Source organism: Ctenocephalides felis, unplaced genomic scaffold, assembly GCF_003426905.1.
Source record: "Ctenocephalides felis isolate EL2017-DRISC unplaced genomic scaffold, ASM342690v1 CF-g0.4_SCAFFOLD_03571, whole genome shotgun sequence".
In the NCBI taxonomy this organism is placed as follows: domain Eukaryota; kingdom Metazoa; phylum Arthropoda; class Insecta; order Siphonaptera; family Pulicidae; genus Ctenocephalides; species Ctenocephalides felis.
In genome coordinates this window covers 7,339,912-7,354,328 of record NW_020539725.1, presented here as the reverse complement: position 1 = coordinate 7,354,328, position 14,417 = coordinate 7,339,912, and the positions used below count along the sequence as shown (strand labels likewise).

The 14,417-nt window shown below is 30.5% G+C and overlaps 2 protein-coding genes across 2 annotated transcripts; one reads left to right on the top strand and one right to left on the bottom strand.

Moving 5' to 3' along the window:
- Positions 1 to 233: 233 nt before the first annotated feature.
- On the bottom strand, positions 234 to 14,054 carry LOC113385530 (potassium voltage-gated channel subfamily KQT member 1-like). The gene is made up of 10 exons (XM_026623384.1): positions 14,049 to 14,054; positions 12,798 to 12,924; positions 9,992 to 10,167; positions 9,764 to 9,923; positions 9,590 to 9,681; positions 8,566 to 8,773; positions 2,231 to 2,398; positions 805 to 946; positions 506 to 662; positions 234 to 422 (listed from the first exon to the last, which is right to left on the bottom strand). The coding sequence occupies exons 1-10, from the start codon at positions 14,052 to 14,054 to the stop codon at positions 234 to 236; spliced, it is 1,425 nt and encodes a 474-aa protein (XP_026479169.1).
- On the top strand, positions 7,069 to 7,884 carry LOC113385110. Its single transcript, XM_026622920.1, has 4 exons — positions 7,069 to 7,296; positions 7,368 to 7,527; positions 7,603 to 7,705; positions 7,836 to 7,884. Exons 1-4 carry the CDS (start codon positions 7,084 to 7,086, stop codon positions 7,855 to 7,857), a joined length of 498 nt encoding a protein of 165 aa, XP_026478705.1. The 5' UTR covers positions 7,069 to 7,083; the 3' UTR covers positions 7,858 to 7,884.
- Positions 14,055 to 14,417: the final 363 nt, after the last annotated feature.

Here is a 14,417-nt window from a genome sequence, read left to right as displayed (position 1 = left end):
GATTTGAATCAGGAAAAAAATCTCAAATCGACACATCACTGATATATTTGTATAATATATTCTAAAGATTCCTGCTTATCACATATTTTAATACTCGCATTTATACCAATGCAAAAATTATAAAAAGTAGCCTAATGATTCAAATTATTTGATGCTTTGCATTTGCTAATATATGAATTTCATAAAGCAAGAAAACTTATCTTGTAAATTCTCATTCCTCTACACCTCCGTTTTCATATTTTCGCATCATTTTCTAACACCTGAAGCAACCTGTCCAATTTTCTATCCATTTCTGACAATTGTTGCTCTACTCTGTAAAGGCGTGCCCCCATTGTCATAGGCCTTACATTTCCAACTCGATCAATTCCTGCTAAATAGCTACCAGGTTTACCAAGAGTTTGATCTAAACGACGTTGTAATTCCTAGAAAAATATGTGCCATATATAAAATCAATCAAAATCAATGCAAAATGTTAAAACTAATTATTTTAGCAATTGTCATTTACCTTTATTCTGACCATCATATTAAGATGGCCTTGTGAATACTGTTCAATAACATCTCTAACATCATATGGTTTTCTAGCTTGCTGAAATTTCCTTCTAGCCACAAAATATTTTATCTTTCGAATTGCTCGAATAGCATTTCGATGAGCTTCTGTTAACCTGGAAAAGAAACAAACCATAAGCATCAAACGAATTTTTAACTGTCATAATAGTAATAAAGAAGTAAGTGTTATTAACACATTAATCCAATAGCAAGTTAATTGCACTAATCCTAGAGCAATCCTTTTATTATTTTACATACTGAGTAACTCGGGCCGGTTCGAGTTCCATTAGCTCACAATCAGGTTCGTTATCTTGTTCATCAGAAGGAGGTTCAGTCATGGAACTATTTTGACTAAGAGGAGGTTGTGTTTTATCTCTTCTTGATCGAGATGGACTACCTCCTGCTAAGAAAGAAAGAACATTAATTTTCCTAAAGATAAAACAGTATATTATTGATTATTCAATGAATTCAATTTAAAACTAATTGTAAGTAGATTTTTTGCCTTGAGGCAAGTTGTGTTAACTTCCCAATGCGTGTATATAATCAATAAGAATTAAGATTTAGCTATTCAGGTAAAATGTCAAATGTTTATTTCAAAACTAAAATTTTTGGTTTCAATAAAAATTAATTAAAGCGATTTCCAATTGACGTCTTTCAAACATACTTATAATATCTGTAATTAATTGATAGAGATAGAGAATTAATATACTAATTAAAGAATTAAGAGATATAGATAATTGTATTAAATTAAAAATTAATCTAATGTGTTTAACATATTTCATTTTATCCATTTCGTATTCTAAAAATGTGTTTTATTTGTGCGTGAGCGTCAACTGTAATCAATAGCTATCTACGAAATGCCAAAGAACGTAGATATGATTCAGCACAGATTCCGACTAAAATCGCTCACGCACAAGCGAAATTCTAAACTTTGATGATTTTTCATAATTCAACCTAGGCCTACAATATTTTAGAATGGTATTTCAGACTGCAAAATCTATCATTACACAGTTTCATCAAAATCGTAAAAAAATCAACATTAATTACAAAGAAACGGTCTGGCCGATCTTTACCAAAAACTAATCAACGCGATTTCTAACCAATGTCTTTCGAATAGTTTTTGTATTTTTAAAATGAGTTCAAAACTGGAGGCTAATTACTAAGAAACGGCTTAGCAGATCGTCGCACAAAATTGATAACCCATAGTCTTTATAGAGTTACATCGAATGACTTAACTTTTTGAAATCGGTCCAGAAGTTTTTGAGAAAATGAAAGGTCAATCGGCTCACATATACATAAAAATACTTCTTCCAAATTTGATGGTCTCATTCGATTCTGGACTTGAAAAGTCCAGAAAACAAGCAGAACGGATTTTTTCACAAAAAAATAAACACCCTCGGAAAGATAAAAAAGTTATAAAGAATATATTATAGTTTTATCTTATATCTCTTCAACTATAGGCTGAATTATACCCCAACAAGGTCAATCCAAATCCTTCGGGTATGATCGAGAAGAATTAAATTGCGGTCGATTTGTCCACTAGTAACTTTTGTTACTAAATTCAAGTTCAGTTATAGTTAAACTATAACTAAATCTAAGAAATTCGTAAATTTTGATAAATGGCAGAAAGTAACAGAAATAATAAGTGAAGAAAACACTATCAATTTACTCAATTTACCATTACGTTGTTGTTCATCAGTGAAAAATACATTATCACCGCTGGTTTCTCCTTCAATGGCAGCTCTGCTTTCTGTAGGAGTGCCCTGGTCAACGCTCGGTCCTGCTTCCATACGATTTCTGCTCTTTCGCCGCTTCAACACACTTGCTCCACGCTTCATAACCTGAAGCAAAACTATGTGTAAGTAACATTTATAGTAGCGTGAATTAAAGACCGACATCACAAGAGCAAGTAAAGTTAGAAATTTTCTAACAACAATATTTGAAAGTAGAGGAAAAAATTAATACAACCAGCCATCATCTTTATTCTTAAGACATTGCTAGCGGGAGATAAAAGGCATTGTTTGAAAATCCATAACAAGAGTATTATCTTTTGCTGTTAGTTTTTTGGTTGTGAATACCATCGGTTAGTGTATGAGACTTCATTATAATTTTTAAGTATAGGTTATTTAAATGTTTTGTGAGATGTATTGTTAAGTTTAAGTCAGATTCAACAGTTTTTTTAATATAACCTCTATAATAGCATACACGTGGGCGGGATAAAAGAGACCGCCTGATCCTTTACACTGACAATGGTGTGAACAATAGAAAATAGTCATAAAAAGTAAATTAAGTTGAAAAAAGCAAATTTTCAAGATATAAGTTAAATAATTACTGGTTATTGCAACTCAAGTGATAGTTATTTCTGACAAAATACCAGATCAAGGTTATATTACAGTGTGATCAGTGTGATCTCAAAAAAATTTTATGTTGCATTGGTTGCAATAATGTAGCAATTATTTTGTAAAATCCCTTTGAAATTAAAAATAAGACAATGGACTTGTTTGCCTCCTGGTTGTCGCCAAAAAGGTAAAAAGGACCAGGTTACAATTTTTTGAAAAACAGCAATTTTACAATAATAAATTAGCTGGGAGTGTTATTTGTTGTAATACAATTCAATTGGTTCTCACAATATAATTGCTTAAAGTCCAATTCGACCTTTGTGCCCCGCCCTACCCTATCTGTAATTATATTAATTATACAAATTTTGATTAATTTATATAATTCAACCAACTTTCGTATGACTTTTGGTCCAGGTACTTTCGTCATGTTAAATTTTAATAAAAACGCCAGAACGTTTTTTTTTAAAAACTTAATAATTTTTTTTGTGACATATTATAAACATCTGCTATAAAAAAATACTAGCTCAATTACGTATATTATGTACGTTATCCTTGACTTGATTTAATTCTTGAAATAAATGGTAGCATTTTCTACACAACTAAAGGATTTTTTGCACAAAACCAATCAACGCAGGTCCTTATCGATTACATCAAATGGCTTTTAAATTTTTAAAATCGGTTGAGCCGTTTTTGAAAAAACGTCAACGAAACGTCGAAAATCGTATCACTCATACACACATACATACACATTAGACTTGCGACGAATAGTATATTCGGCAAAATACCAAATACCGAATATTCGGCATTTTCCAGAGACCGAATATTCGGCAATAATTCGGCAGATTTTTGGCGCCTAAACTCGTTCGCATTAATGTAAATACTATCAGTAGTTGTTATAATACTAACGCGCTACATGCTTATTCAAGTTTTATGCCTAGACTTGCAACCACTAATTGGTTACTCTTTGTTATTTGGAATAATTGGCACCATTTATACTATTCGGCCGAATACCGAATACATGAATACTATATGTGATAGAAAAATAAATGCTAAAATCATAAAAAAGCGATTCTTTACATATATATAAATGCATTTCCAATTATTTCTTTCATAACCATTTAATAGTATCTTTTATAAACTTAATGCTACTTCTTATATATTAAGAAGGCAACTCATAATCAGGGGCGTAACTGCCGCCGTATCAGCCGTATCAAAAATACGGGGCCCCCGAGCCCAACGAGCGCAAACGTAGTTTGCATTTCCTTTTGCTATCGAGATGTATTGAACTTCAACTTGTAAGCTAACGCTTTAAGAGAATTTATTTCTGCTGCAATATTTTTGCAAGCTCTAGCAATCAATTCAATTAGTTAAGCTTTTGCTCATCCGATAAGTTAAAATTCTTGTGCAGATATGAACAAATCTATAAAACTAATCCAGTTCATAATTTCTTCATAAAAAATTGGAATTTGGAATTTTTATATTTATATTTGTAACTTTTTTATATTTGTTTTTGTTACTACTTGAATTGTCTGTATGACGAGTAAGTTTAATAGATATATTTTGATAAATATTATCAACTAAATCATTTTCAGATTTTTTTCTTCACTGTTTCAAATTATTAGTTTCATTTCTGAAACTCTCCAGTAATGTCTTACAAAAAACTAGTATTTTATTAAGTAATCCTTTGAATAGTTTGTGAGAATTACGATATAATTTATTGAATTGGTTTGCTAAATAATTTTGTCCAAATAATTTGCAAAAAAGATGGATTGCAATAACTATTTTAAAGAACAAAAGACAAAAAATAATGAAGCGTTATTATGATGAGTTATCACAAGATGAGAAAATTTTAGAGTGAATAAATATCTGGAATCATTTGTGAAAACTTAAAAAAAATAGAGAGAATTAGATAGATAAATTATTAGAATTATAAATAAATATTCTTTGAATTTTATGTATTTTTATATTTTATGAAAACAAATTTCTTCATGAGGGGGTCCCCAAACAAATTTTGACACGGGGCCCTGCCAAGGCACGCTACGCCCCTGCTCATAATAAAAAAATTGAAAAAACTTATTAAAAATATTGTTTGTATATTTTGCTGTAAAGAGCCTATGATAGCTCTTTCTTTGGAAATGCTTAGATTAAATATATTGAATGACTTTATTGTATATAGATGCAACATATGCGTGTAACCTTTTATGTAACATGTTTAACTTCCGTAGGGCGAGTTACAGTAATCGCAAAAAAATCGAAAATGAAATTTTTTATATATCTTTACCTTTCAGTGGTTTCTGAACATTTTGGCATACCTTAGAAAAAATAGATAGTGTGTGCGGATACAAATTTTCGTCGACGATTTCGGAAACACGGTTCAACCGATTTCAATTATTCAAAAAACATTCGATTCCTATTAATAAGGAGACGTGCTGATTAGTTTTTGGCAAAGGCAGGTCTAGCCGTTCCGAAGATACGGGGCAAAAAGTGCCAAAAACGGTACCTCAGTTTGTAAGAGAACTGAGCGTCCGAATTTAATAATTCAAAAAAGATTTTACTCGTATTGACAAAATAAATAATTGATTAAATTTGTGGAAAGGCAGGTCTAGCGGTTTTGGAGACCGAGTAACAAAAGTAAAAAAATGTCAAAAGGTCAAAAATGATCATTAGACACATGCACATCAAATTATCAGATATTTTATAGAGATTTTAATAATGTGTATCAATTTTGTTTACATTTCCATGGGTTTCGTAACATCGTTTGTCCGTTAGACAGCGACGCGGCGCATACGCGCTTCGATATTGCGTCTCTATGCAGCTAAAGCAGTTCGATTGCTTTGAAAAAAAAGTTCAAAAATTCCAAAACATTTCGAACTAAAAAAAAACATTTTTGTAAATAATTTTGCTCTTTCCCGCCACTTTAAATGATAAATCTGACGTTTCACGGTACATCCTCGAACAAAAAGATTCAAGCCCTCACTCCTTTGAGGCGTTTGTTTGGAATTATTCGCGTTCGTTCGTGTTCCTGTTCGTTTTTCTTTGTATTTTCTTGTTCGACATGTTCGTTCGTTAGGTGTGGACGCACCTTTAGTTGTACACATTTTAACATAAAAAAAGAAAAATGTTTGTCTACATTCGTGGTAGCGTCCACACTGCACATACGAGAACAAACACGAACGAACAATTCCCTTTGATGTACCGACAAGTTGCGGAACATTGCTCGCCATGTTTGTTTATGTTCGTTCGTGACCATTGTGGCGTCCACACTATGCTGTTGCCGTTCGTTCTGGTATGTTCAATCATGTTCGTTCGTGTTCGTTCGTTAGGTGTGGGTGCACCTTTATACACCACATACATCATTACACTTACTCACACATACATTCACCAAGTTTGATTTCATTCGATTCAGAATGACTTGAAATGACCAAAAAACATAAAATCAGCAAATTGGATTTACTTACGAAAACATAAACTTCTCCTTTAGGATGTTAAAAATTTATTGCGCGGACTCTTATCTCGCGGAATTAAGAATTCTTTAAAGTCGTGAAGTTAGCAAAGGTTAGCAACCCAATCAGGCGACATTTACAATTTGCCATAGCATTTTGTCAATGTTCCGCCTAAAATTTGTGTTGTGGCATCTTGCGGATGTCATACGCGGCAACACTGACATTCTAAGAAACGAACAAGAAGACAAGCCAGTGGAAATGTAACGGCCTGTCGGTCTCTCTATCTGTAAACTGTAACCCTCGCTTTACATTCATTAAAACTTTCAGTTGTTTCAGTTATTCTGATTTCAAGTGTGTATATTAAATATAGTTACAGACAAGTGATTAGCATTTTTCTATAACCGTAATATCATTCGTACTTTCGTAGATAAATATGGCTGATAGAAAATTTCGTCGTCTCAGTCTCAAACGAAGGATCAATTGGGAAGAGGAAGAGGATAATTCAATTGATACTCGTAAGTAATTTTACAGAAAGTTCAATAATATAATATGTAACCTCACATAATATTTAAGATAGTGATTGTAAGACCCAAACCAGTTTGGCAGATCATAAGGCCGAGAGCAGTCATAATCATACAAAATTAATGAAAGGTAAGTTCTCTTCTTACATTACCTATCAATGTATATTAGAGATGTAATAAAATACTTTAATACTATCAGAGATCGAACACATTGTGGATCAGAGTACTGCCGCAATGTGTCTGAAAATAGAGCAGCTAAAGAAAGACATGGATATAAAACACCAAGCACTTTTAAAAAAAATTGAAGAAAACTGCCAGTGTAAGAAAAGCCCTATTATTGAACCCGGACTTGCAGAGTTTGTTGATAGTAATTTACCCTTGAAAAATGAATGTAAACTACGAGATTTTGAAGAACAGCTCAGAGACTCAGCAATGAGGCAGAAAGTGGTAAATATGATGTAAATCTAATAATGAAGAAAGATAAATATGTTTCTTATGCTATTTTGAATTTTTCTTAGAAAACCCGACTGGCACGTGTTGGTGGTGGGTGTGATAGAACTGCCACTTATTCACTTTTGAGAAAAGTTTTCGATGATGCAGTGGCCAGAGAATATTGTTGGACTGGAGACAAAACTAGAAAAAATTTCTCAGCTCTGCTCACTGTAAAATTGATAATAGGTAGTGACATATATTTTAAATTACCTACTTTAAGTCATTAAAATAGATCATTTTTAAAACCAATAATGTTTACAGAAATTATTTGTGAGAATTTTGTTAATAAAACGGAGTTCATGGTTATCGACCATGTTAAAGGATGGTTGCGGGCTTCCAATTACAGATTCAAACGCCGTACTATGTAAGTTGAAATATACTCAATATACTTGGCAAATTATTTAGTTCTGACTAACAACTTTTTTTATTCTATTATGGCAAGTCCTTGTGATATAAATTACATATATAATAATTCATATAATCATTATTTTCAGGGCTTTAGAAAACATAGACTGAAAGACAAATAGTTTATAAGCAAGACTAAGATATGATATACTTATTATTATAATATATATATATATATATATATATATATATATATATATATCTTATATAGATATATTAAAATACTTAAATAGATTTATATATAATACATGAGTATAAAGTGTTAATAAAGATTGTTTTGTTTATACAAAATTGTTTTATGTTTTTTATTAAAAATTAGATTGTCATTTTTCAGAATTAATTAGAAAATTTGTGGCTATAAAATTCTTAAATATATCACAAAGCTAGCACATGTATACGAAAATTAGGAAATGAATAATTTATATATGAACATATTCATTTGAGAAACAGAAAATTTTTGGATTTTGGAAAGATGTTATTAAAAATCCAGAAATATAAATAGTAGACTGTAGATTGGAGAAATTGCAATACTTATCTCCATAAGTATTACAATTTAAATTATATATAAGCTGCCAATGACTCTTTATTTAGGTAATAATCATAGATAAGGATGGAAGGTAATAATGTTTCAAGGGTAGTAACGCAGAGAGCTTAAAACACATATAACTCAAAAAAATGAAGAAAATTGTCTATTATTGAATATGTTAGAAAAAATACTTATCTCACAGACCTTTCCAATTTGAGCAGGTAAAACTGCGGCTACGGCATTCGGAGTATTTACACAAGACGTATTCATAAGCCTCTGCGCCATTGCTGCACTTTGTTGTCCTGAATCCCTGGTTAACGAATTCTGCCTTGCCCGGTGAACGTGGGCCAGCCACGTAGCGTTACTGTGGAAAGTCTTGTCCGCGGCATAACAGCGCCAAAGACATTGAATGAGCATTGCTGCAGCAGGAATCTGCCGATTGAAGTGCTTTTGGCGCTGCTTTTGTTGGACCTTCAGAGCGAATCCGGAACCTAATATTCCCTGGAAAAGTAGTTATGACATTAGGGATTTAACATAAAATGTAATAATGATAATTATAATAAAAAATAAAAGGGTATTTATATTTTTTGATAATATCAAACAATTTCCATCCATCCATCAATTAGTATTCTTTCTTTATTGCCTTAAGTATATCTAGTTGCAACTAGGGTCGAGTAACAATTATTACTCAATTATTTATTATTAATTTAAATATAAACTCAATATACTAAAGTATATATTGATGATGACTAAAAGCACTTCATTAAGCACGATCATTAAAAGGAACTGTAGTGGGTACATTCTGCAAAGAGTCCCTTTTACATGAATTCGCAAAGATAAAATAATAGGGCTAAAGGATTTTGGAAAAGAGTGCAGACGATTGATTACTTATGCAAGAAGAGAAAATACAGGAAACTGAAAGCCTAAGAGCAGAACTAGGAAACATGAAAGCAGAAGTTTGGAAAAGAAAAATGTATAAAAAAGTGAATAATGGTAACTAAATGGTAATGGGCATAATAAACAGGAAAGAAAAAGAATCATTGATTTCTGGTGCTCTCACACGTCATAACATAGAGCTGCCTTTGAGCAGACTACTATTTATTATTTTTATTATAAGTTGATAATTGATTTGACAAAAGTTTGTTAAAAAAAATTGAGAACTCTGGGTATAATTATGGTAATAATTGTTTTGAATAAATATTTGCACAAAACAGACAATAATGCCTTTATGTAGATACATAATAAAGCAATACGTTATAAATCATTATCATTATAACAATTCAATAAAATCTTGCATTGCTCAAAATAGATACTTACAGCTGGCAATGCAAAGAATGATATTGCAAACACACTAAAACAGGAAGCCACTATTTTACCCATCCACGTTTGTGGAACAGTATCACCATAACCTATAAATTAATAAAAGACTTAATTTATTTAGAATAAATAATTGATATAAAACTATTGTTTTATGAATGAATGTTTTTTTACCTATAGTAGTAACAGTTATAACACCCCACCACAATGCATCAGCGTAACTTCGAAATGCCATCCGTCCATCAGGAGAAGTGGCATCTTTTTCCGCCAAATACACAAAATATGACGAAAATATTAGACCAAGAAAACCTATATACAATGTCGTGATCAGTTCCTGAAATAAATCAAACCAAGAGAATATTAAGTCTATTGATTAAAGAAAAGTAATTTTTAGAAAAATACCTGTCTATGTATAAAAACGACTGATCCCAGCAGCCTCCAAGAGCCTCCTTGCCTATCCACATGAAGCATTCGTAATATCTGCAGGAATCTAATGCCTCTGATGGCACTTGTGGCGAAAACTTGACCATTAGAACCAACAGACAAGACGATCATAGATGCTACTACTACAATAAGATCTGTAAAAATTAGAAATGAATATTGGACCAGCACAATCGAATAGAAAGATGCAGATTAATTAATTTTGATAATAACCAGAAAATAGCAACATTTGATTCTGTGGTCAATTAGAAATAAATGTTAGACAACCATAATCAAATAGTCACAAATTAATAAATTCTGATAACCAGAAAATAACAAAATGTGAATGTTTTATCACATATTTTATAAAATAAAATTTTTTAGAAAGTTTTTTTAATGTGAAACCAAAAAGGCATCTATCGGAGATTAGTTTATGAAAATTACTATATGTTTTAATGCATTAATACGCAAGTTATTTTTGATACTTATACACTATAATAAACTTTTTCAGCAAAACTTTTTTTTTAATGTCCAGTTAAGGACATTTAATAATTTTGATGAATTTACAATAGTCGGCCAAAAAGGAACATTATATACTAAAAGGGCATGTTGGAAAAACAACTCAGCAGTTGTTTTCCCATTCGATATAAAATTCACAATATTAAATTAAGTTATTTCCATTTTTCATCAGGAGAGTTGATGGCTTAAATCCAGCGGCGCTTTTCTTTTCAATCCTTTTGGATCGTTCTCTGTTATCAAGGAGTTTGCTAATGAATTTGTGTGACTGATTCTATTCTTATGTGCTGTTTTTGTTATTACTTCATTTATGGTAGGTGTATTCGTGTCGACACGAATCAACCAGTTGGGAACATATTTTGGAGCTCCTAAGGCAATTTGTTTTGAAATTTCTGTATTATTTCTATATTAGTCTTATGAGCACTGCCCCACAATTGTATACCATAGCACCAAATTGGTTTGAATAAAGATTTATATAAAAGTAGCGTATTGTATGAGCATGATTTGAACTTAGTCCCTTAGTAACCAGTAAAGCTTTTTGGTTTTCATCTCATGTCAATTGGTTTCAATTCATATTTTGTTTACTTTATATCAGTATATAAATTTTGAAAGCCACTATTGATTGTTTGTAGGATAGTTTTAAGATATTATTTTTCACTTAACAGTTGCAATTTATAGTTAGTGCATACGTAATATCTGCAGGAAATTACGATGAACATATGTTTTTTATCGATTAAAAATAATTGGAACCCATTTCAAAAAAATATAAATCATGTTTTGTCAATCCTTACAAAAAAATATAAATCATGTTTTGTCAAATTCTTAAACCACTATTAGAATTAAAAAAAATCATTGACGGTAAAGTACAGTTTTTTTAAATAAATCAATTTATTAATAAAAATTGTACTTTTAGCAAGAACTTTACTATTCAATTATATGTAATACTCTTTTTTTACCTATGATGCTATATTTATGTATATTAGTAATTTAACTTCCCGTAGGGCCGTAGGGTAAATTATAGTAATCGCAAAAAATGGAAAATGAAATTTTTTATATATCTTTACGTTTCAGAAATTTCTGATCATTTTGGAATACCTTAGAAAAAATGAATGTATGTGTGTGCAGATATAAATTTGCGTCGACGACGTCGGGAACACGGTTCAACCGGTTTCAATTATTCAAGAAACATTCGATTGCTGTTGATAAGGAGACGTGCCGTTTCAAAAATACGGGGCAAAAAGTGCCACAAACGGTAACTCAGTTTTTAAGAGAACGGAGTGTCCGATTTTAATAATTCAAAAAACATTTTACTTGTATTGACAGACAAGATGAACAGCTGATTAAATTTTCATGAAGACGGATTTAGTGCTTTCGAAGATCTAATGAAAAAAGTAAAAAAAAAATGCCATTTGACGGTCAAAAATGATCATTAGACATATGCATATAAAATTATCAGATCTTTTAGAGAGGTTTTACCAATAAGTATAATTTTTTTTACATTCCTATGGGCTCCGTACCAATGTTTATCCGTTAGACGGCGACGCGGCGCTTACGCGCTTCGATATTTAGTCTCTATGCAGTTAAAGCAGTTTTGAAAAAAAGTTCAGAACTTCCAAAATATTTCATTTCAAAAAGCCTTTTTTCGAAAAAAGTAAAAAAAAATCAAAAATTTATAGTTTCTCAATAATCTAATTTATTCAAAGTAATTTTTTTTCAAAAATGTTAATCTTTTTGAAAAAAATTTTTTTTTTGGTACAGGAAGTTCCAGCAATTTGCCTTAAGGCTCGATGCCATGCGCCCCACTAGTTTATATTTTTCTATCTATATACGTTTTAGCTTTGGAGCCTTTTTTGATCCGCATAACATTTTCTTGATAACTTGAAAAATTAGCGCTTGTTTGTTGGTTTCCCTGAATTTCTTAATTTTTGTGCAATAGAAAATAAAAATTTAATTTATTAATGTAAGAGGCTGTTTTCAAACCGGAATGTACGGTGACCTTATTGATGGGTATAAAATCTAAAGGTCACTGTTCAGGATTCTCTCAAATTATATAGATATAAATTTCACACTAGGTGGAAAAAATGAAAAAAAAAAACTTAAGCGTTTTAAAGTTTAAGAATTTTTTCATATAATTTAATAATAATAAAAAAAATAATATAAAATAATAAAATAATAAAATCCATCTACTTTAAAAAAGCCTAAATTATAAATTTTGTGAATTTTATTCATTTTAATCGCATATATAAATAAATATGAATGATGTAAGTATTACCTATGATACATATGGGTTTTCTAATGAATCTTAATCTGCCACAGCATCCCATGTACTTTGATCTGCAACCGGCCGACCACAAACGTACTATATACTCGACTCCAAAGAACACAACAAGGAATATTTCCTAAAGCAGATTATAAACATTTCAACATCTACATTATAATAAGAGATACATATATTATAATAATAAGCTTTATTTTTGAAGACACCAGTAAATGTAACATTTATCATTTATTAGCATCTTGAAATGTATAGAATAAGTTAAAACTAAATCATCATTTTATTTTTGTATTCATTTGTTCTTGTACCTTTTATATATTTTAGTTTTTTAGTTTTTTGTCATTAAGCAAAAGCAAAGTCTTCACTTAATTTGTTTTAAATTTTTCTTTATTTTCATATTAGACTCTTTCTTTAAATTCAGACCTTTGTATGTATAACACTTGTATTTTTGCGTTTTTATATATTTTAGGAATACTGTATAATATTAGGTTCAAAAATATTGCAAAGTTTATTTAGTTATACATTATGAGTAATGGAAATTAGTCATAATTTTTTTAATAGTTATTTGATACCCCACATCTCACAAGCCTAAGGTTTTTTCTCGAAAGGGAACCCAATGGCCAACCACTATTTTTCATATATAAACCATATGATATTAAAATCGAAAATGAATATTTTTGTATATATTTAGGTTTCAAAGGTTTAGGAAAAAATGATGAATGTGTATGTGCGTATGTAAGAGCGGTACAATTTTTTGTCTACCATTTCAAAAAAATGGACCAACGGATTTAAATGATTCAAAAACCATTCGATTTATGGTCCAGTGGTTCCGAAGACACTGGGGGCTTCAAAAAATGGCAATTCTAATTTTGAAAGAACAGAGCGTTCAATTTAAATGATCAAAAATATTTCATTTGAATGGAGAATTGACTAAATTTTTGAGAAGGCAGGTCTAGCAGAAAACCAGAAAAAATAGTGCACATTAAATTATCAGATATTTTTTATAAATTTTAATACTTAATACAAATATTGTATCTAAGTTCCATACCAAGATTTTTAGTCTCCTCGATATTTTCGACAGAATGGGTTTCAAATTTCTCAAAAAAATCAAATTAAAAAACGGTAGTGGAAGTACCACCAATTTGTCTTAAATCACAATGATATATGCACCACTAGTTAGTTACACTATTATTTCTGAACTAATATTATTTAAGTAAAAAATTTAATAGAAGACTACTTGAGATTCACTTTCATATTGTATATAGGTATATGAAGAATCTTCGTATTCTGAAAAGCTTTTTATCAATTACTATCCATAATTCAATAATATCTTACTTAATTATAATAAGTTATTATAATGTTTATTAATCGATATATGAATGCAGTTTGTCTAGTATCGAGCAAGCGATTGGGCAGATAAAAATAAATGTTTAAGATGACTACCATATGCCTTCAGCAATTCATATTACTTAATGGCGCTTATAAATATGCTCGATATGTAATTAAACTGTATTCATAATTCAAATGATGCAAATTTATGTAGAGTCTCTGTAATGTAAGGTTTCTTACATAATTGTGATATATTCATTCATCTCATGTTTCCATCATCTCTTCAAG

Excerpts from the sequence above, each read along its gene's own strand:
- LOC113385530 (XM_026623384.1), bottom strand. Across the intron at positions 10,168-12,797 it reads AAAACCCATATGTATCATAG|ATCTTATTGTAGTAGTAGCA; the intron begins GTAATACTTACA and ends TAATTTTTACAG. Across the intron at positions 947-2,230 it reads TTTCACTGATGAACAACAAC|GAGGTAGTCCATCTCGATCA; the intron begins GTAATGGTAAAT and ends CTTTCTTAGCAG.
- LOC113385110 (XM_026622920.1), top strand. The coding sequence starts at position 7,084 with ATGTGTCTGAAAATAGAGCAGCTAAAGAAAGACATGGATATAAAACAC. Across the intron at positions 7,297-7,367 it reads CAGCAATGAGGCAGAAAGTG|AAAACCCGACTGGCACGTGT; the intron begins GTAAATATGATG and ends AATTTTTCTTAG. Across the intron at positions 7,706-7,835 it reads AGATTCAAACGCCGTACTAT|GGCTTTAGAAAACATAGACT; the intron begins GTAAGTTGAAAT and ends CATTATTTTCAG.